This window comes from Hydra viridissima, unplaced genomic scaffold (assembly GCF_058129835.1).
Source record: "Hydra viridissima isolate aposymbiotic clone 2 unplaced genomic scaffold, HvirCarnegie_v1 scaffold_7, whole genome shotgun sequence".
In the NCBI taxonomy this organism is placed as follows: Eukaryota; Metazoa; Cnidaria; class Hydrozoa; order Anthoathecata; family Hydridae; genus Hydra; species Hydra viridissima.
Window position 1 is genome coordinate 17130161 of NW_028324306.1, and position 24726 is coordinate 17154886.

Consider the following 24726-nt stretch of genomic DNA (forward strand, 5'->3'; position numbering starts at 1 on the left):
TCATCAAAAAAAGGAATACAACAAAGAAAAATCCTTAAAAGTATAAGAAAAGGTTACATAGACATTGAAAATGAATCAGAAAAACAACCAGCTAATTCTATTGGTGGTTGGTAGTTGACTGGGAAAGTTTATTGTTTTTAAAACGCGTTTTTTGCCATTTGAAAATTCTTAATATACACGATTACGCAGAATTAAATATCTCAAGATCTAAAGGTGCAATTACAATGAAATTTTCAGTATATATTCATTATATTCATATGCAGGAGTTGAACTAGAATTAAGTTCTAATACAAAATAGTTCATGAAATAATGTCTGATATGTCCCCCCACCTGGCACCCGCAGCTTGTTCAATATGATAAAATTGCCTTTACTCCTAAACTATATGGATACAGTAGATGATTCTAGTACAACTCCTACAACAATATGGGACCAATGTTATTGTAAAGTTTTGGAGCAAATAAATGACCCTATCTTGAGATATTGCATTTTGCGTATTTTTCTTTTTATGTGTTTTTAGATTTGGGTAAGCGAGGCAAAAAAAAAATTTTTATTTCAAATTATTTCAAAATTTGTATATTTTAGTTTTTTATATATAAAACTTCTTATTTGCAATTTTTTAATACAGTATTTAACATTTTAATAATAGCTTTAGAACCACCTTAAATCCTAGAAATGACATGGAATAACCAGTCAGTTCTTTCGTTTCAAAACTGCAACTTTCAAACACACCCAGAGAAAACAAAACTGGAGCTCTCAAAACAACATGACCTTTTCCAGAGGGGTAATCATAAAACAGCGGAATCTTTTGGTACTGAATTGGTTTTGTTGCTGAATAAATTTCTCCAACCGATAATTTGTTCTCATCAACATTTTCAATCGTAACAAAACTCATCTTTTTATGAAGAAAAAAAAATTATTTGTATCATTTTTTCAAACGTATCAATTCTGTATTGTCAATCCAGGAGTTAAACGAGTCTGGATATCCTTGCCATTTGACTAATGATTTGCTCTTTGTTTTTCGAATTATTTTTTCAATTCTAAATATATCTTGATTTGTCTTTTGCATTTCCTGCTCGTAAAAAGTGCCTTTAATTTCTTCACCGTTGGCGTCAGTGACTTTGTACGTTGGTGGATCTGTGTACTGAATTTTTGACACTGTGAAAACCTCCTCAGTCTATCTCGGCGTGTACCCTTTTTCAAAATTGGACTTCTTTTTTGTGATTCTCACTTTGTCACCTATTGAAAATTTCGGTTCTGGTCTTTCTGTTTGCACCTTTCCATTCAGGTTCATCCAGACCTTATTTTTATTCTTTCCATCGCTGGCTTACTGGAGTCATTTTGATGTAAGAGTGTTTTGTATTGTTGTAGTTTTGCACCATTTCATCTGAAACGTCAATGTATTTATTAGTGCTGTTGGCTGAAAAATATTTAAACATTTTTTTCTTTCATCGTTCTGTTCCATCTATCGACAACCCAACTTTTTTCTTCGCTTTCATTAGAACGCTTCGCTTTCAGTAGAAGCCCAACGCTTTCACGTGTTTGTTATAAAATTCTTTTCCTTCATTCACCCACATTTTTGGTGCACTTTCTTTTTTCAAATATTTTTTCAACGCTTCAGCCACGTCAAGACCTGTCTTGCTTTTTAAAGGAACGATCCATCCATACTTTGAAAAAACGTCAATGACCATGAGCAAATATTTTACTCCGTTGTTGAATTTTGAAAAATAGCGCATATCAACCAAATCTGCAGCCCATATTTCATCGATGCCATTCACAAACACTTTTCTTCTTTTGAAATGATGAATCACTGGTTTGTGAAGCTCCTCTGCAAGCTGATCCGTCCAATTCAGAAGACTCTCGGGAGTTTTGTTTTTTTAGCGACACCCAGTCCAAATTTGGCTTTGGCTTTGATAATGGGAGTGATGAGTTTTCTTTCGTTAATTTCTTTTTGAGTGGGGTTTGGAATGAAGTTCATTTCTTCAAGCATCATTTGATCTGCCAAATTTCTGTTTTGTATGTCGTTGAAATATTTATAAGCCAAATCGTGATGGTATGCTGCATTATCCACTCTGTCCACTGGTTTGCTCCACTCCTGATACATGTCTGTAGAAGTGAGCCTTTTGTCCAAGTTTGTGCCAGGCCCTGCAAAATTCATTCCTGGAATGTGCATTTCTCCAGGGAGTGTTGCTCACGGCAGTTTAATTTTTTTTGAAAATTTGTTGATCGATTCAACCAAGTCTCCCCGTTTTTGAAATGATTCATGCGAAGGAACAAACTTGCTTTTTGTCGTTCCGCAAACTTCACAAGTTCCTTTGATCATATTTCTGTTGTTTTTTGAGACTTCGTTTCTCAAATGAATCGTTTCTGTTTTTCTTTTACATTTTACGCAGTACATTTTTATTAAAAAAAAAAAACATTTTAAATAAAAATGGAAGTTACTGATCTGTCATGAAATATTGGAAAGAGCAAAAGAAACAACAAAAATCTTCTACCGAGAAGCATTCGAGGAATCATTGTCGGAAAGTCAGGTTGAGGGAAAACAACTTTGCTTCTGAATTTGCTGTTAAGACCTGGATGGTTGGATTACAACCATTTACAAGTTTTTGGAAAATCTCTTTTCCAACCCGAGTATAAAATACTGAAAAGTTCGTTCGAAAGGAATTTACCAAAAAGTGTTATTCTCGATTTGTTCAAGGTACAAAACGACATCGAAAAATTGAATTTAAACCCTGAATGCGTCATCAACGACCTTTCAAAAAATTATGCAGACAACCAGAATATGGAGTGTCAGTTTTTCGAAACAGCTGACGACGTTCCTAACCCTGAAGATCTCGATTCAACCAAAAACAATTTGATGATCTTTGACGATTTGCAATTGACCAAACAAAACAAGTGCGAAAAATATGACATCCGAGGAAGACATTCCAACGTGGACTGGTTTTACCTGGCTCAAAATTATTTCATGCCCCCAAGACAAACTTTCAGAGAAAACACCAATTATATTTGTCTGTTTCCTCAAGATTCAAAAAATGTAGACCACATTTATCGAGACCGCGTTTCGAGCGACATGGGAAAAGAAGAGTTTAAAAAATTTTGCAGACATTGTTGGTCTGAGCCTCACGGATTTGCGGTTATTGACTTGTCATCAAAAAAGTACGATGGAAAATATCGAAGCGGATTTAATAATTTTTATTTTCCAAAAGAGGCAATTTAAAAAAAATGGCGTGTATTAAAAAATGTCAGGCATAATCATCGACGTGGACGAAATGGCTTTTCTCGGTCTAGAAACGTACAACAGCTTTGCAAACATCACCAGCAAAAACAATTCTTTCAGGTACAGCATGAACAAACGATCCAATTGGGAAAACATCGCCATTCTAGAAGGGAGTTACGACATCATCGACATTAACAATTACTTGCAAAAGTCCGCCTCAAACACAATAAAAAGTTACGCGTCACAAAGTGCAAGTTACGTTGCCAGAAATAAAATCAGCTACTCTACAGAAAACATCAAAATCGGATCCAATTCCAACACTTCAAAATCAACCATCAAACTGGGTTTGAATTATTTGATGGACTTGAACGTAGAAAACAGCATCGCGTCAGTTTTTTGGATTCACAAAAAAACAATTGGACTCCAATTCTGAATACGAGTCCGACGACATTAGCAGAATTTCGAGCGTCAACACGATCAGAATCGACAACAACGTCATCGGGTCGGCATACATTAATGGCTCACAATTAAATTGCATTTACTCCTTTTACCCAGATGTGTGTCCAGGTTTTAAAATCATCGAGAGACCCACCTATTTGGTTTATCTCCCTGTCAAAGTGCCCGAAATTTCCACGATGATCACTCGCATCATCGATCAAAATGGAAATTAAATCGACTTTCGAGGGGAAGACATCGATCAAAATGAAAATTTAATCGACTTTCGGGGGAAGAATTAAATATTTTTCCAACGCTAAAAAAATGAGCAAATATATCAGTGTGAAACTACTAGTGTCTCAGGGACAGGTCGACAAAATAAAAAAATCAATGATGGAAGGCAAGCCAGTGAGCATTAGGATTTCAACAGAAGATTTTAACGGAAATGACGTTTTGATTTTAACGGAGAGTAAACATCGAAAAATTGTGGACGCTTTCCGTCGAGGAGTTGGAGTAACCATTAAAATGAGCAAAACTCAGGTGGAGAACAACTCAAAAGTGAAAGGAGGATTTATTGGAGCTCTTTTGCCTTTATTGGGAATGCTTGCAGCACGAGCCGCTCCCGTGGTTGCCACTGGTCTATTAGGTGGCACTGCCTCTTCGCTTGGGTGATCGACAAAATTTCAGGAAGAGGTGTTAAATACGTAAAAAGAAATGGAAACGTATTTAAAATGGGAACTCACAGAGGTAACGGACTGTTTTTAACGCCATGGGTGAAAAGAAGCTCAGTGAGAGATGGATTTTATGTAAAAAGCGGAAAAGGATACGAATCTATCGGTTCCAGATTACTTCTCGGACCAAACTCCCCATTCTCAAGCGTTCCCTTTTTAAATTTAATTTTGTGAAAATTTTTGACTTAAAGAAATTCTTGGCATATTAAAAATGAATTCCATTGAAACTCCGATGATTAAAGTGTCTCAAGATCCCATTCAAATTTTTAAAAATAAAGGAATCAAATGGCGGGATATAGAAATTTACAAATCAATCATCCAAACAAAAAAAGAACAAGAAGTTTTTTGTGCAAGATTTAAACACCTTTACAATAATAAAAATTTTTCTTTACGCGTTTTCACGTCATGAAAAAAAAATGTTTTATCCCAGAAAAACTTTACCGCGAGGAAGAAAAAAAATGATTTTGTCCCAGAACTTCCATTTTATAGTAGTACCCTTGATTTAACCATAGTTTTTTTAAACTTAGATTTACTTGTTATTCAAAAAAATCCTTCATTTTATCAAAATATAATCATTTTACTCAGTATTTTAAGGATATTCTTGTAATTCATTTAGCAAAAAAAATCTATCAACTATCAGATGATGTACTTGATAATTAATAGATTATATATATATATATATATATATATATATATATATATATATATATATATATATATATATATATATATATATATATATTATACGTATAAGTTAAGTAATTGGGAAAGTTTATTTGACATAACATACTAACATAACAAACTGTTTTGTACTATAATAAGATATTCCCTAAACTTATACCATTCTCTAATTAAAAAAATGCCAAAAAGCAAAAATGTATAAAATAGTAGTAATAACGATATGACATGTAACAAGTAACCGTTTGCAATCAAAAAGTCATAAAATGGAAAAAAAACTGAAGATAAATGTAGTAAACAAGGCTTTTTGCAAAAATGTGTGTTCAATGCATTTACAGAAATTTGTTCAATGTTTTCGCTGTGTAAAGTGACTTTTAAACGGTTTCATGCAACTTTTGCCTTTGACTTAATTTTGTTTATTAACATTATACTGAATGAATGTGACGAGAACCTCAGGATGAATTAAAAAACTTTAAAAACCTTAGCATTTATCATTGAGCTTTTCTTGGAAAAAACGCTAGAATTTTTGAGTTTTTCCATCACATTCACTACTTCTGCTAACATGTATTTTACTCTCAACTGGTGCTAATTTCTAATGCACCCACAAACCTAGAATGCAGTAAGTCATGATTTCAAACATTTGTATATGGAGGATATTGTTAAAACCTAATGTAAAAATATCAAATAGCCGAAACTTTTCAATTCTTGTCAATACTTTGAATATTATTTTAAAATAATGTTGTATTAATAATATGAGATCCAATAAAGTTTGTAAGCAAAACAAATCAGATAGTGACTTTGGTTGGATTTGAATTATATTGCCTATCTGAAAAAGAAAAAATTAAACAAATTATGTCAGCGCTATTGACATAAACATGCTGTCATTGTGCTTAAGCACAATGTCTGCTTTTTATTTACTTTATCAAACGGATTTTAACTAAAATAAGAAAGTTTTAGATATATGGAGAGATAGATTTGTTTACATTTTGTGTGGATATATGAAATCTTTTTGCAAGGGTATTAGTATAGAGAAGAAGTGTATTGCACACGTGTAGCCACTGTTTTATAAAGTGCGCCTTTTATTTATACACGATAATTCAATCAAACCGTTCTTTGTTCACAATTTTTTTGCTGATTTAAAAGAGCAAAGTTAGAATTGCGTATCTAGAATAGGTAAAAACAAAATGGCATATTATTTGAAAAAGAAACTGGCTAATGCTTCTTTGATTTTGGGCGTCATTGAAATATTTCTTGGTTTTGTTATAATTGCCAAAACGATTGTTTCTCAACAATCCACACAAGAAATACACCATGCAGCTGGACTCATTGTAAGCTTAAACTTTTGTAAACTCTACAACTATTAACCAACCCTTTCCTTGCATGCAGGTATTTTGTTTCGCTTTCAGGTTATTGTTGCTGGAGTTTTTGGGATAATATCATGTATAAAAAAAAGAAGCCGCTATACTGTAAGTTTTCGATAAGTATTGATTTAATAACTTTTGATGCCGTTAAATAAAATATCAGCTAATGAAATCAAAAATAGTTTAACGCTAGATGTTACTTTGCAAAAATATTGAACGCTTGATAACACAAAAAGCCTTTTATTCAATAACAAATTAAAACATAGTTAAAATGGTGGACCTTCCCAAAATTAAAGCTCGGATTGTCCAATGTTATCAAACCAAAATACCTAGTTTACGCAGGATTTTAACGTACCCACCCAATTCATCTGGTCTAGTAGTAAAAACATTTATGTAGGTTATGAAAGTAGTTATATAGAGTAGTAAAACTATTTTTATATCATATTGAAGTTATTTGAAGGTGAATACTAAAATATTGTTTTTAGACTAAACACGTAAAGCTTTTTTTCAGATGATTGCATTTGCAGTTTTGAACTTCATTAGTATCATTGTGATTGCTTTTGGCACCTTAATCGAACTGTATAACGTGTATCCTAATGTCTGTTTTCATAAATATGATAACAGAAACTTTTCAAGGATCATTTCAGGTGCTTTTAATGCCTTAGTTTTTCTCTATGTTTCTTTAAATTTTTTTTTTTTAATATAAATCTTTAATTTCATAAAGAATATGACATGATCTGAATTAAAACTGCCATTTAATACTTTTTATTTAAAACCCTTAATGGACTTACTTATTTGCCTGAATTTGTTTGAGTTCTTATTAATAACACATCATATTTACGCTTACAATAATGCCAATGTGAATGTTAATAATCCTATTAAAAGTATTGTTATTCAAACATACATACATACATACATACATACATACATACATACATACATGCATACATACATACATACATACATACATACATACATACATACATACATACATACATACATACATACATACATACATACATACATACATACATACATACATACATACATACATACATACATACATACATACATACATACATACATACATACATACATACATACATACATACATACATACATACATACATACATACATACATACATACATGCATGCATGCATGCATGCATGCATCCATACATACATACATACATACATACATACATACATACATACATACATACATACATACATACATACATACATACATACATACATACATACATACATACATACATACATACATACATACATACATACATACATACATACATACATACATACATACATACATACATACATACATACATACATACATACATACATACATACATACATACATACATACATACATACATACATACATACATACATACATACATACATACATACATACATACATACATACATACATACATACATACATACATACATACATACATACATACATACATACATACATACATACATACATACATACATACATACATACATACATACATACATACATACATACATACATACATACATGCATACATACATACATACATACATACATACATACATACATACATACATACATACATACATACATACATACATACATACATACATACATACATACATACATACATACATACATACATACATACATACATACATACATACATACATACATACATGCATGCATGCATGCATGCATGCATCCATACATACATACATACATACATACATACATACATACATACATACATACATACATACATACATACATACATACATACATACATACATACATACATACATACATACATACATACATACATACATACATACATACATACATACATACATACATACATACATACATACATACATACATACATACATACATACATACATACATACATACATACATACATACATACATACATACATACATACATACATACATACATACATACATACATACATACATACATACATACATACATACATACATACATACATACATACATACATACATACATACATACATACATACATACATACATACATACATACATACATGCATACATGCATACATACATACCAGGGGTGTACCGGAATGAGTTTTTTCAATTCCAGCCGGAACCGGACTTACCGGAATTATAGATATAATTCCTGCCAGAATGAGAACTATATTTATGTTATTTTTTTTCATCCAAGATTAAAGTGGAAGCATGATCAGCCTAGCTATATAATATATATTTAACCTATTTCATAAATTTTATTCTTATTTTATTTAATTAATGTTGTTTTTGTTTGTTTTATTTTGTGTGTTGCAAATTTTTAACTGCATTCTTCTATTTTAACTGCATCATTATTTATACTTAAAATTAATACTATATTTTTTATTTTTCATTTAGATTAAAATATAAATTTTTACTGTATTTGTACTAAAATCATCCTATAGATTTTAACTATTTAAATTTAACACTGTGGACCAGAAGGCATATTAGGTTTGATGGAGTGTCACCTGGGATTTCTTTACTGATAAAGTATTTTTTTTAATTATACTAACATAATTTAATCATATTTAAAATTATTTTTACTTGCTAAGAGTGGAAAAAACACTAACTCTGAACCCCCTCCCCCATCAACAAAAATGATTCTTGGATGAAACTTGAAATCTATTGATTAATTTTGATTTAGTTTAGGTCACTAAAAAATTTTTTTTTGAAAACCTATTTAACACAGGTGGGTAGGGGGTGTCTTAAATAGTGTGTTATATTTTTCTCTTTGCTCCAATCCCACAACTTTTTCTAAGATAGCTTTACTTTACAATAAAATAAAAATGAAAATTTTTACAAAGTATAATGTCTATAACTATACAATATTATAATCTAATAATTCCAAAATCAACGACAGCAGTTTTCAATCTCCATAATCTTTCAAGCCTACATGGCAGAGATATAAACATAATATAGATCATAAAGATTATGGAGACAGCATCTCCATAATCTTTATGATCTATATTATGTTTATATCTCTGCCATGTAGGCTTAAACTTTGCATGAATCGCCTCACCACACTGCTCTGCATACTTTGACAGGCCGCATCTTGTATGCTTTACAAAAGGAAAAACATAGCAGCATATAATATTGATTTTCCATGACACTGTTAGTGTCTTTCCTAGAGAAAAAGCTGTCTCTTGTAGGCATAGAAAAGCATCTTTAAACAATGATATTTTGTGTTCTGAGTCAGAATCACGATTTCTTCCAGAACAAGCTTTTTTTACAGATTTAAAAGTTCTTAAGCTTTGGATTACAGGAAGTAGATATGGTACTTTAAGTTGCACTTCAAGTTGAAGTTCATTAATCAATTTTAAAATTTTCTTTGCATTATTACCATCCCATCCAACTCCATGATATCCCCTTTTAATTATATAGTGTTTTTTCAACCACAAATCAAAACCATCCCATTCAGTTAAAAGAAATCCTGCTATTTTATCTACTGCTCAAACGAGAAGATATAGCTCAGGTGGAGCAACTAAATTTTCTAGCACAGTATTTTTATCGGTGTTAAGATATATTAGGCGTTTGTTCACAATGTTATCAAATTCCTTCATGAACAATCTGATAGATCCATTTTTAATATATGCTTCATAACAGGAATCAATACTGTCAATAGTTCTAAGAGTTCCTTTATCAAGCGTACATTCACCACTACACCACAAGCAAGCGTTTTTAGCTGCGTGTGATGAAAGACCAAATAATACATTAGCACATTTAAGATCAAAAGCAATATAATAGTTTACATCCTCAAGACTGAGTTTCTCAAGTACTTATCTAAGATTTTCGTATTTTTCAGGAATATCTTCAACAATTGCTATAATAAGAACGTTTTGAACGCCACTATTCATAAATTTATTTTCAGATTTGTTCTTCAAAAACATTCACAACAACTTTAAGGAAGCCTCCTCCACCATCTAAAGAAACTCGTAAAAAACCTACACATGGATTTATACCTCTTTCTTTAATAATATGCAGGATTAACTCAGAAGGATTTTTAATATATACTAAATCTCTTATGATAGCTTCATTCTGGTTAGAAATAAATTCAACTTGCTCTACACTATAAAATTTATCTAGTTGTTCTTTAAGACTATCTAATTTTTGAACTATATTTTCTTCCACAAAGTCTCCTCTATTTTATCCAGTTCTAATTGTAGAACAAAGTTTTTTAGTAGCATTATCAGAAAGTTCAAGTGAAACTTGCAGTTCCATGATTGTTTGAAGAGAAAGATGTTTACTGCTTCTGTTGCTCTTTAAATTGGGAGCTTCAACTCTAATAGAGATAGGCGTTCCTCATGATTTTATTTTTAAAAAATGTCCCTTTTTCTATACCTTCACTCTCAATTTTTTTTTTAATGATAGTGCTGGCTATTTGTTCAGCATATTCTCCTAATTTTAAACAGTGACTAATTAAGTTGTCTACAGCAGCAGCTTGTGTACACTGATGAGAGATGCCTTGTCCAGTTTTAAGAAAACAAGTACTACATACATTTTCAGCTACTTTCGGTTCACTAAGTGTTGGAACAGTGACACCCAAACATGGATCAGAAGATCTTCTTTTGTTGGCCCAATCAATCTAAAGCATTTCAGACTATAAATTAACAAAATTCTACAACAACTTTACAATAAATTATGCAAAAAGATTTGTTTTTAATAATTTGTTTTAGTTATCTTATATATCTAAATATATATTGTAAGTAATCAATTGTTGTATTTATTGCTAACAATTACATGACCAGGAACAAAAGACTACCCATATAGTGCATCCACACAAAAAAATTAACTCTTTTACATAACATTGAAATAGTATACATTTAATTGCTATTAGTATAAAAAATACCTTAGCAACAGTTTCCAGACGTAATATACTTGGTATTTTTATTTAATGAATTTGCTTGGTGATGTTAATGAAGTGAGATTACGCTAAGAGAACATCCAGACAGGTTTTAATAACGGAGAAGCGCTGTTTGATGTTTAAGCTTATTGAAAAAGTCTAATTTGTAGTCGAGTATACTAAATACACAACATTAACATTTTTAAGTAAATTTAAATTTTAGTTTAAATGATAGCCCGGAAAATAAAAGAGATCTCCTACATAAAATTCGGAACTCAATTTAACTCTACTTATTTATTATCACATTTTATTTGAAAATAGATTTGACATGGTCTTAGCAAGTGAAACCAATTTTAACTATAATTAAATCTTTTTACTATGATGATAAAAAGAACTTATCAGTGAAAAAATCCCAGGTGACACTCCATCAAACCTTAAGTGATCTCTGGTCCACAATGTTAATTAACATTTTAACATCTAAAAACGTCTTGATTTTCTTCATTTGTTTGGAAATATTTTAAAACAAATGATGTCACAAAAACATTAGCAGAATCTAAGTTACGCCTCAAAAATGTTAAACGTGGTAGCTCCCCAAAAACTTTTAGCACGACACCACTCCATATGCATTTAAAAAAATATAATATGGATAGATATGATGAGGCCAAATAAGAAGAATAAAAAAGGGAAAAAAACCAATAGCTGAGATACCACTAGAGAGAAAATTGGAAGCAATTAAGTCGCAGACACAAACTAGTTTAGATAATTTTGTTCCTAGAAAAAATTCGAACATAACGAACTCTCGCTTCTCCAAAGTTAATCAAAGAATAATGAATTTTATTTCGACCTTTTTCAGCAGTTAAAGATCAGGAGTTCATTGAATTAACTGCTCGCTTGAAACCCCAATACCTAATTCCAAGTAGAAAGTTGTTTAAGGTAACAATGCTACCAGAATCATAGGAAAAATTAAAAACCGTAGTATTTAATGATATTTCTGCAGCTGATCATATTTCAGTTACAACAGATATTTGGACAAATACCCATAAAATAATGCATTTATATCATTGACTGCGCATTGGATCACAGATAATTTTATTTGAAAGGATTGCTTTCTACACTGTAAGTATAATCGTGGGTCCCACATTGGAATAAACATTTCAAATTTATTTGATGCGATCCTAGTTCATTGGGATATTTCCCAAAAAAAAATACATTTAACCCTTCGAGACTGCTTATAACATGGAACTTGGAATTGACTTGACAGAGTCCTCCGGAATCTCATGTTTTCTTCATCAACTGCAGCTAGTTATCAAAGACGCCATTTTTGATCAGGTTGCAGAATACGACATGATAAAGAAATGCAGAAGCATCTGCACTCATTTTAACCATTCAACTTTGGCTTGCACCAAATGAAAAGAAATGGAAAAGAATTAGATTCCAAAATTTCAAAACCTTTATTACCAATCCAAGATGTTCCAACAAGATGGAATACTACATATTTAATATTGGATCGAATTGAGACTCTCAAAATATCTACACAATTTTACACAGCAGACCACCCTCATTTAATAAATTTAACATTAAGTTCAAGTGAATGGGAGTTAATTGAAAAAGTATTGGAACTTTTACAACCATTTTTTATGATTACTGATACAGTCAGTAAATTAAAACCAATGTAGTCATCAGTAATTAGCCATATTCGTGCACCACATAATTTTCTTGGAAGCCTTGCAGATGATTCTAGAGTCCAATCACTGAAGAAGATGCTAAGAGAGACTGTTAAAAAAGATTTATGAGTAATGTTTCATTAAAAGGTCACTTTAATATACTAATGAGTAATTTACATGTTTTGTCCACAGCTGTTGATTCAAGGTATAAACTTTCACATTTTCCTGATGAGCAAAATATTTTGGCTAAAATATGGCTTTCGTCCGAGATAAAGGATCAAATAAATTCACAAAAAGAGACTAATATGGATAATATATCAGAAACTGGTTCCTCTTCGTCCGATAGTTCTAATTGAAGAGCTGCCAGCAAAAAGTTCATCTTCTTTTTATTCTGAGATATAAGCATTTTAAAGTTTTCATTTAATCCTAAAATCAGACTATACATATTAGGCCTAAAAGCTTCTATCAATTTATGTATTATGTAATTAAACACATTAATCCAATAAAAAGTTTTAAAATATTAATATTCTGCTTTTAATTGAAAAACTAAACTTCATGTAATTAGGTACTTTTTGAATTTTCCCTGCAAAGTGTGCTTATATCCAAGAAGATTGTTTTTAAAAAAATGTAAAAAAAATAATAATTATAAAAAACAAATATTTTTTATTGTTTAGGAACATAAAACAGATTTTTTATTACATAATTTCCATAAACTCAATATCATATCAATTAAAATTAAACATAAAATGCAAAATTTATGTCAACCCGTGTTAAGAAAAAATTAAATACACATCTGTGATATAGTTAGTTGTATAACAGTGATAATCCTAAGTGTTCTTAAATGTTGGATAATTATTATTTAAAAAACAGTATTTTAATATATTAAAATCAAACATACAATGCAAAATACATGTCAATCCATGTTTAAATAAAATAATCTTAAAAGCACATCTGTGTCATAGATGGTTATATAATAGTGATAATCATAAGACAGTGTTCTTAAATGTGAGATTTTTATTATATAAAAAACGGTAGTTTATGATATCATTCAACTTCATCAGAAATGTCCTCTACCTCATCTTCTACAATGCTGTTTCCTAAAATGCTACAATAGAAAGGACTACCTGCTGTCTGAGAATCTACAAACTGTAAAAGATATTTTATGTCTTTTATCTTCGCAGATTTTATTGGTAGAAGTTTCCCATCATATGCAATATTTGGTTAAATCAAAGCTTTCCTACAAAATCCTCTTTTCCCTAACCAATGTTTTCAAAAGTCCCAGTCATAGTGCCTCGTGTTTCTATTAGACTGTTGTTGGTGCTAAATCTTACAGTACGTACCTTGGCTATTGGGACAGATGATTCTTGGTTCTATTGCAGTTTTCCAGTCCATAACTTTTAGTATTCTGTCTTCACCCTCTACCTCTAGGCTACACCTTAGTGGATTGTTAACAAAAATGACTTTGAATGGATTTTTCTTATTACAGGATTTCATGATGTCTACCCATTCATCTGGCTTGATCAACTTTTCAACTTTTTTCTTCTTTTTTTCAATCTTTGCAAATGATCTATCAATGGGCATTTTAAAATGTCCTGGAATGGGGTAATTTATAACCACCTCTTTAAAAATTCTTCTAGCACAAAGATTGTCTAAATAATAAAATAGGTATCTATTTTTGCTCTGACTATAACAGTTATCAGCAAACAGAATCAATTTTTCATCTTTTGATTGTTTGTTTTCTTTGATATAATCATCTAAAAAGGTAAAAATCTCGTTTGGACCTTTTTCTGCAGCATTCTCTGCATAACAAAAAAGAGTTGTCTTCTCAGAAATAATGTCAATGATCCCAAAGTTATGTATCCAAAGTTGTCTTCTGTAATATTCACCACTAACATTAGTTATAGGAAGGGGTAAATTTTTTTCAAAATCCATGCATAACACTAGACTATCCTCTGGTTTTTCAAAGTGATATCTTTTTAGTTCATCATAGAACACCTGTACTTTTCTTAAATGTATTTCATGCAGAACTTCAAAACTTTTAGCTGAAACTTTGTCTCCTTTTCTAACAGCTGCATCTTTCTGTACTTTCAGTTTTTCACATGTTTCGCAAATGTCAGATGTTGGTGTCCCAAAACGAAAATTGAATTCGTAATTAAAAATATGACAAAATGTGTGTTCTGAAATGCTTTCATTTAATGTTGTTTTACGAAATTGCTCGTATAGCTTTTTGATGGTGAGATTGGAATCAAGAATTTTTTTAATTTTATTTTCATTTCTTGAACAATGTGACTGGCGATGAGGATATTTTTTTAAAAAGTCTCTTACACCATTTAGTTATTCTTTAGGTCTTCTTTTTCTGTTCTCATGATGACCTCTGGCATCTATAACTGATTTTTTTCTCCCTTCTTTTGATGTAACATTACATCTAAGACTTCCTTCAGAAATGTTAAGAATAGCCATAAATACTTTTTTACATAATTGTATAGCTTTATTTGGTACAACTACTGAGTACTTAAACACTTGTCTGGAGTACTTTGCTGGTAATTTTCTAGGACGATGTCTTTTTGTCTCAGTTGGGAGAGTACAACTTCTTTGATATGCCACTTGTAGAGAAGGTAATGTCAGTGAGTGAAATGATTTGTCAAAATAACATATTTCATCATGCGTAAGTTTCAGTCTACATTCACATCTGCAATTAGGTAATACTTGATATCCAGCATTGATGTTTTCTATAGAATAAAAACAGTTGATTCAGGCATAAAAATCTGAATTATATACATCGTAATTTAATATACTAATTTGTAAATCAAAGTCAACCCAATAGCAAGCACCATTACAATTAAATAAGTGCTTATAAATATATAATGCCTTGCTGAGTAAAAACACAGTGGAAATATTAAAAAATGTTTACATTTTTATTTATAAATTAGTAATGAAATTTGATTTACTATACTATTACTAGTAGTAAGAGTAGTTACATTACTATTAAAAAATTATTAATATTAATAAACTATTTTTGGCAGATTTATTTATAACCCTGCTCGTTTTATTCATTTTATATCAAATAAATATAATTAAACAGAGTTACTGTTTTACTACAGGTTACCAATATAAGTACAAAATTTATTGCAATAAAATAAATATCTACGAATTTTCCGAAAACAAAGAGTAAGAGACTTTCACTACGGTACTTTCAGTTTCAGAAAATAACAAACAGTATTTACATTTTATTTTCCTAATAAATTAGGAAATCCGATTTTTAATCATATTGTTAGTATTATTAAAAGAAAAGCTATTAATTATTAAACTATTCAGCAGTTTAACTTACCATCTACCATATTTTTCTTCTTTTCATTTCGTTTCCAACTTTCTTCATCAGTTTTTCGCTTCCTACGAGAGGCCAGCATGGCTTGTATTTATTGTTAAAATTACTTACGTGACAGGGATTTCCCTGCTCATTGGCTGCAAGGACCTCTGCACTTATTCAGCTTAGAAACCCAGATCTTTGATACTGAAAGTATCATTTTAATGGGACTTACGATCTTCTTCTCATGAAAATAATAGTTGGATATGATAGATTATAAGTCCCTTTACAAACTGAAAGAGTTATCTCATTTTTTCCAAAAATGGACTTTTGAACTTTTTGCAGGCAGCCCTTCAATTCCTCTACAAACAATACAGGTTGTCAGTCATATACATCAGCTTTATATACATCAAATTTAAGAATGACTATCGCAAATAGTTTTCTTAATTGCTATGAGCTAGAAGAAAGAAAAAGTAACCCTATAAGAAAAAAGCAAAAAAAAAAGTATAGGAATAACAGATGAAGAGATAAAAAAAGAAATAGATGGTTTTATGGCTGGGAAAGGAATAGGTAAATAAGAAAATGAAGAAGCAGTGTTAAAATGGTGGAGCGATAATAAGGATTACAATCCTCATATATGCTGTATAGCGAGAAAACTTTTATCAGCCCCTGCTGCATCTGTCTATTCAGAGACACTATTCTCAGAGGCAGGTAAGATTTTTGAGGAATAAAGAGCTAGTTTGTTGCCAAATATTGGAGAGCAGCCCGTATTTTTGCACCACAATATTGCTAAATTTCCAGAAATCCTTACTCGATTATTTTTAATCATTCTTTGAATATTGCAATTAAAGTTTCATTGTGTTCATTTATAAATTTGTATTTTTTACCTAGGTTTAGCTACTGTTGTTTATTTCCCTGTAGGTTTCGTTATTAAAAGCATCATTAATCGTGTATAGGCATGCATACATTCATGCCTATACACGATTAATGATGATTTAATAACTCTTATACAATTAATAAAAATAGTGATAATAGTTTTATTATCACTATTTTTAGTAATTGTATAAGAGTTATTAAAAGCATCATTAATAAGTTTCATTAAAGTCACTGTTAATTATATCAGTATTTTTGTTAACAATACAGTTATCTATTTTTAACGCTTAGGCATTCCATTTGATATTGCAGAATGTTTTGACCAAATCTTAATGCTACGTGAGGCTGCCGATTTTTATGCAACTTATATAGTTGCATTATTTGTAACCATATTTTCATTTATCTTTGGATGTGCGGTTGTCTGTTGCTCTAAGGTATGCTTTTCTCACATAACTCTTCTTTGTTTGTAATTAAATTTGGTACAAATTTCAATTTAAACGAAGTGAGTTAATCAATTCAGTAATAAATTTATCAATATGTAATTCAGTGAAAACTTCTTGTCTAAATTATTAAATAGGTTTTTCAAACGAACGGGAAAATTTAATTTCATTTTTAAATCATCAGCTTTTTTTCATTTTTTTTTTGTAAGTATAGGAAACCCTCTAAACACATTTTACATTTTGAAATGCGATTATTTGTTGCAGTTAATGTTAACTTAACTATATCATTCTGGAACGAATTTTTAGCCAACTGAGTTTATAAATGAAGTTACAAACGAAAGAAGCTATCTGCGCTCAAATTTTTTCAACGAACCACCTCCTCAACATTGTTAGAGTTGTTTATATATGTAAACGAAGTACACAACGTTGAATGAACTTTTATGACGTGTTGTTCTCGTTCGAGTAGCTGTTAGATTATAAACATTCGCTTACTAGTTTTTTAATTTTAACAATATTTGATTACGTTGCTGCAATAATATCCTTGTAAAAATAAATCAGCAATGTGTTTGTCTGCTTTGATGAAACTTCTGTCACTATTTTTAAAATGACCATCAAAATGCAAAGAGTTTCAACGAATATACAAACTATTTAAAGGAATTTTGATAAGTATTTTCATAAGTTACTATTTTGTTAAGATTCAACAGTTTTTATATATAAGTTTTTGTCACACAAGAATACTTTCAAGTGTTCTTGATTTTTGATGCTGTATCATTACGTTAGGGCCATTATGTTGAGAAAATAAACCTCCATTTTATCTCCATGATTTTGCAGCGATTATAGAAGTAACGCATACCTATTCAAGTTTAAAAGGGCTTCAATAATAATATGAGTGAGTGAATCTCCAGAATTAACTGCATTAACTATAATATTAGATCTTGAATACTGACATTTTGAATTAGATAAAATCCACCACTTGTAAAATATTGTAAAATAATCTGCACTACTTTTAAGAGCAGGGAAATATGAGTGTATTGCTGCAGAAGTAGTTTTATCAAAAATTCCAAGCTTTAAAGAAAGGTTTTGTTTAAAATTGTCTAAATGTAAGACTTTCACTGTTATTTTAGGTGCTTTACGCAAACCACCATCAAGAGCCAGGTCTTTTTCATGAATATTTTGGAAGGTGCTCCATTTTATTTTTCCATCACATACAATTATAAATTCTTTAAATCTATCAAACTTAATATCTTGAAATAAAAATCTTTTACAATTTAACAAGTAATTTCTGATATTTTTAATAAGATATGCAACATCAACACAAAGGTAAATCTTTTTTAGATTGTAAACATAAAAAAATCTTCAGCTTGTTGATATGATACACAAAAGATTATTTTAAAATAAGAAAAATTAAAGGAATGGTAGTCACACACAATAGTTCTAACATTAAATTCACATTTAGTTAGAATGCAAATACATTCAAAAATTTCTTCTTTTAACCATTGAGCATTGATTGTATCTTTAGATGATGATTTTATCACAAATGGAATTTTTTCTTGAAAAAACATCGAATTTTGATAAGTTTTTTTTTTTATTTTCAAATTATATACATATTTTTTTAAATATATTGATGATTTTAAATACACAAATCGCGAGGTTAGAACTATTTTGTTCTATATCCAAGTTTTGTTTCTTTGCCAAAATGCCCCAGCCCAAGTCCTAACCCTAAACCCTAATCTTAACTCTAACCCTAATCCTAATTCTAATCCTAACTATGTTGAAAACCTTGCGCTGCTAAACCTCGGTAGGCTGCCCACATATCGGTTCATATTTCAGTACAATGACGAGTCCGTTGTATGATGATGGGTTATAAGGTTGCTGTATTGCGATGCGCTACAGGAATGAGTAACCCTTCTTTAGTCGCTTTATCGTACGCACCAAAAATCCATTGATCTTCTACAATTTTACCTCGGTTGCATTTCCTTCTCGAACAAAGCGATTCATCTATTTCCTCTATTGAACCTGGTCCTCCTAATTGCACTCGGTTGTCAAGTAAATAAGTAATGGCAATGTCTCTACAAAATTGATTCCAATCAACTACAGTTTTATTGCTGCCAATTTCTAAATCTATTTGAATGTCTTCCACTAAAAGGTCACGACTTTATCCGGCGCTATGGTCCAAATACAGGTAACACCTATTTTATGCCAAAGTTTCAGTAGAGATCTTTCAAAATAACTTCTGACACGAATACTTATTTTCTTTTTTGGATTGTTTTAGCATGCATCTCCAAATCTTTCCATCAACCTTAAGACTATTTTGTTCGTTGCACTGGATGATACATCGAGGACAGGTCATATTGATAGCAAGTAAACCAAACTTCCACCGGATGCACTCGTTATTATTGTTTTTAAACCTGCGACCAATATCTGGTAAATTAAGGCAATCAAACTCAATAATAGTCGATCGTCTAGCATTTGCTATTTTAATTTTAAAACGGAATAACAGGAACATTTCTTATTGAGAGATTCTTTTATAATTACATTTTATTTTTTGAAGTATTTTGCATTTAAATTTTCCTCAATATTTTCGGAATTTTTATGAGTATTTTAATTACTTTAAAACAAAAGAAACCAGGCGGCGTAATTAAATAGTGAAATTTTAGTGTTATAAAAAAAGATGGCGAATATTAGCGTTTTTGGTATATTTTTTTGACACTTCAACATCATATTAGAGAACATTCCTTTGGTTTGCAGGTCTATGTTTTTCCACGATTCTTAATCAGGATAAAATTCTTTATCATAATCAAAAACTAAAAAGGGGGGTAGAGATGTAAATTAGTGCCTTTTTTGGTAAATTTTTTTGACACTTTAACATCAAATTAGAAAACTTTCCTCTGGTTTTTTAGGTCTATGTTTTAATACAGTTTTTAATCAGGATAAAATTCTCTATCATAATCAAAAATAAAAAAAAAAGGGGGGGGGGGGTAGAGATGTAAATTAGCGCCGATTAGCTGCAAAGAATTTTACAGGAATAGGCAAGTCAGTACTCATTACTTTATATTTCAAGACTTTTTGTTCAATTTAAAATATTCAGTTTTAACTTAAAGCTTTTTATATATGTGTGAATGATCTTAAAAAAATGATTAAATTTTCAGATGAACCTTTCTACTATAATAGAGATCCCGGTGGGAAATCGGCTAGCGAATAGCTAACGATATTCGTAACGATTAAGACAGCGATTTGGCCACGAGGATCGCTAGCTTTTTAAGCTAGCGAATCGCTAGCGACAAGTCGTTACGATAAAGACAGCGATTTGGCCACGAGGATCGCTTGCTACAAAAACTTGCGACTAGCTAGCGACAAGTCGTTACGATAAAGACAGCGATTTGGCCACGATGATCGCTAGCGACAAGACGTTACGATAAAGACAGCGATTTGGCCACGAGGATCGCTAGCGACAAGACGTTACAATAAAGACAGCGATTTGGCCACGAGGATCGCTATCTTAATAAGCTAGCGACCCGCTAGCTAATTAAGGTAGAGAATAGCTAGTGAAAACTCGTAACAATAACTACACTTTTAGGCTAGAAAATATCGGTTAGGATAGAAGATAATCCTGAAAAAATCGCATGCTATATTTTTCAGGGGAATGAATTATAACCATTGAAATAAGATTGCATTTATAACAAATTAAATACAAAATGTTAAAACTGGTTTCAATAAAAAATTATAAATGTTAAAGTCATAATAAAATGTTAAAAAGAAAATGTATGAATTGTTTTTAAAAAATAAAAAAAGTCATTGACAACTAAATGATTTTGCTAAAATTAAATTAATAATATTAAAAGTTATTTAAAAATATGTTAGAAAAATAAAATAACTAAAAAAAAAGATGGTGAATAAATAATAAAACAAATTTAAAAAATAATTTAACTGGAATCACTACACGAGTCAGTGTTTAATTTTCGAATTTTTCTAACAGGACTGTTTAAATCACTTGTTAAAGAAGAATTTCTCTTTCTTGTTAGAAAATATCGATCTTTAGATTTTTTCAAGTGTTTTGCAATTAAGGTAGTCATACTGGATTCAGTGGCAGTTGGAAATAAACAGTAAGCTGCATCAAAAGTCAAACTTTCCATTGGTCCTATAAACCTACGCTTTTTATCTGCTCCAGTTTTTAAAGTATTTTTTAAAAAGTCACTTACATTTTTCCCACCAATTCACTTCATCTTTCTGCAAATGATATCTTTATCATTAGAGTTAATTTTTTTCTTTCTAGTGAGTCAAACTCTTCAACTGAATTTGCTGGTAAATAATCTATTTTTATATTTTCGCTATTACCACGGTTAGTGTCTAAAAGTGAATGTATGGTATGCATTTCTGTTTCCAACCCACAAATTTTTCTGTACATGGCATTCACTATAAATTGAATGCCTTCAACCGTATTGGGTTCAACATTTGCTTTCAGAATAAAGTTATTTAATTGGTCTATCCCATTTTTTTTGAGATGGTAACGAAAAGGAAGAAGATGAATGCAATAGTGGTTAAATTTGTGAAACAGACTGCAACTCTGATGGAAACACTGTCTGTGTAATTGGAGAGTCATCTACTTGATCCATTGAGGCAGAGACAGACAGAAAGTTCTAAAACAAGATTAACAATGATTATAAATACTCTTAAATGATATAAAAACTCTATCACAATATTCTTATTATTTTATACTGATTTTTTTCATTTAAAAATGTGAACTAAAAAAACAACAAACAAACCATTCAAATGAAACCAAATAAAAATTCTTATTTTCACAAATGGGATAAAAAATTGTTAAAAATGTATACTGAATTGGAATCAGGGAGCTTTGGTGGCTCCCACGATGGCCATGATGATAAAGACGGTTCTTGAAAAAGGCTTTATCTTTTCACTCTCTGTTTTGTAGATTTATAGGAGTTGTTTTTTTGATGTATTAAAATCAATTTCTACTTCTGATTCTGCAGAAAGAATGTGCTACAAAACAAACAACTTTTTTAGTATATGTACAATCATAGTTTTATATGTACAATAAACATTCACAAAAATCTATATTAATAAGAAAGCACACCAGAAATTAAAATAAATACAGATCATAAAAATTAAAATACCTAAATTAAATACTGAACACATTTTCTGCAATACTTAGTGTATTGATTACAATATAAATAATTTATTAAGTTGGTTTAAAAACACTCACATTCAAAGCTGGAATGCTCTGCCTTTTGCTTTGACCCACACGAACAATAAGTCTAAGGAGCCCATTTTTAGGATTAAAATTTTTTTTACTACAAATTTTTGAATTTTTTGAAATAGCGATTTCATATCAATTCCAACTGAAATGTATAAAATAAACAAAAAATACAATTTTGTAACATTAATTTACTTTTAAAAAAGGTTAATACTGAAACCATTTTTACCTTTTAATTGCAACAGGGTATAAAATACTTATCTGCAATATGCATGCCGCATTTACATCATCCTTATGCATTGCTTTTATTTGAAGGTCATCTTCTGTTAAATCATCCATAAACCAATTTTTTAGTTTCTCTGACATTTTTATGTCGCAGTTTTTTAATTCCAGAACTTCACTGTTACAATACAAATATACAATATAATTCATTTGAAATAAAGCATTTGTAAAATGTAACATAAAAATTGTACATAATATATAACATAAAAGTCAAAAAGCTTTTGATTTATGTCATTGCATTTTGATGTCATGCAAATGTCTTTATCAGATGACTCATCTGAACTCATTACATCGCTAGACTCAAATAAATATCATTTTTACAACTTGCATTACATTCACAATCATCAAGTATTTTATTTTCAACTACTTTAATCTTATCAGATGACTCATCTGAACTAATTACATCTCTAAACTCAAATGAAATATCAATATTACAAATTGCATCACATTCTTAATTATCAAGTATTTTATTTTCAACTGCTTCAATGTTAGCATCTTCAATTAAAGATACTCCAGCATTTTCAAAACTTTTTTGACGAGCTGTTCTTAACGACCTGATGAACTAAAAATGTAATTTGTATATTTCATTATAAGCCGGGTGAATAAAAATGAGGAAATGCTTTTACTTAGTAATTGGTCAGCTTTATGTGAAAAACAAATTCAAAAACTTATTTTAAGTTTTTATTCACGTAAAATTGAACAATTACTGAGTAAATTGCTTACTTTTACGCGAATAAAAATATGAACAAAACTCCTGAAGTTTTTATTCACGTAAAACTGACCAGTTACTGAGTAAAAGAAGTTGCTCATTTTTATTCACCCGGCCTAATGCTTTACATTTATGTAAAGTGCATTTATTAAACTGATAGCTAAAAAGCTGCGATATGTAGCTATCAACTAGCTATCGATTTGTGACTATCATATAGCTAGCTACAAAGCTACGATATGTAACTAGCGATAAATCGTTATTAAATCGATAGCTAAAAAGCTGCGATATGTAGCTATCAACTAGCTATCTATTTGTGACTATCATATAGCTAGCTACAAAGCTACGATATGTAACTAGCGATAAATCGTTATTAAATCGATAGCTAAAAAGCTGCAGTATGTAGCATTCGACTAGCTATAGATTTATCGCTATCTGGTAACCAGCTACACAAGCGCGACATGTAGCTACCCTAGTAGCAAGCAATATTGGCGCTATATTGGCCCATTATTGGCATCAACATTGGCGCATTATTGAGTACAATATTGGCACAATATTGAAAAGGGCTACATTGTGCGATATTGCGCCAATATTGATTTATAATATTGTACCAATATTGGCTAAATATTGGTACAATATTGCATAAATAGCTTAATTTATTAGTGTTCTCAAACATGCGCCAATATTGATCTAAGTATATTTAGATCAATATTGGCACATTAGACCCATATATGGGTCTAATGTTGTTGCTTGTAGTAAAAACATTCGCGCAAACATTCATGAATAATAATGCATCAATTGGTGCATTATTACGTTGACACTTTATTAACACTTTTTTTTATTATTGCAATTTCACAATGTTCTTTTAATTATTGACAAGCGAGAAAAATAAACA

The 24726-nt window shown here is 30.4% G+C and overlaps 2 protein-coding genes and 2 pseudogenes across 3 annotated transcripts; 1 reads left to right on the forward strand and 3 right to left on the reverse strand.

Moving 5' to 3' along the window:
• Window positions 1–5998: 5998 nt before the first annotated feature.
• Window positions 5999–19303, forward strand: LOC149886401 (uncharacterized). Its single transcript, XM_090094070.1, has 5 exons — window positions 5999–6387; window positions 6466–6525; window positions 6932–7067; window positions 17483–17625; window positions 17938–19303. The coding sequence occupies exons 1-5, from the start codon at window positions 6244–6246 to the stop codon at window positions 18022–18024; spliced, it is 570 nt and encodes a 189-aa protein (XP_089950196.1). The 5' UTR covers window positions 5999–6243; the 3' UTR covers window positions 18025–19303.
• Window positions 9339–12727, reverse strand: LOC149886402 (uncharacterized; annotated as a pseudogene).
• On the reverse strand, window positions 13873–16385 carry LOC149886403 (uncharacterized). Its single transcript, XM_090093915.1, has 2 exons — window positions 16343–16385; window positions 13873–15743 (listed from the first exon to the last, which is right to left on the reverse strand). The coding sequence occupies exons 1-2, from the start codon at window positions 16350–16352 to the stop codon at window positions 15349–15351; spliced, it is 405 nt and encodes a 134-aa protein (XP_089950041.1). The 5' UTR covers window positions 16353–16385; the 3' UTR covers window positions 13873–15348.
• Window positions 19304–21329: 2026 nt separating the features above from the next.
• Window positions 21330–23748, reverse strand: LOC145192349 (uncharacterized; annotated as a pseudogene). Its single transcript, XR_016454315.1, has 4 exons — window positions 23105–23748; window positions 22853–22995; window positions 22464–22629; window positions 21330–22268 (listed from the first exon to the last, which is right to left on the reverse strand). The product of XR_016454315.1 is annotated as an uncharacterized LOC145192349 (transcript).
• Window positions 23749–24726: the final 978 nt, after the last annotated feature.

Bases quoted from the DNA above. Each gene is read 5' to 3' on its own strand.
- LOC149886401 (XM_090094070.1), top strand. From the start codon at position 6,244: ATGGCATATTATTTGAAAAAGAAACTGGCTAATGCTTCTTTGATTTTG. The intron at 6,526-6,931 runs GTAAGTTTTCGA...GCTTTTTTTCAG, and splicing joins AAAAAAGAAGCCGCTATACT to ATGATTGCATTTGCAGTTTT. The intron at 7,068-17,482 runs GTGCTTTTAATG...TTTAACGCTTAG, and splicing joins CTTTTCAAGGATCATTTCAG to GCATTCCATTTGATATTGCA.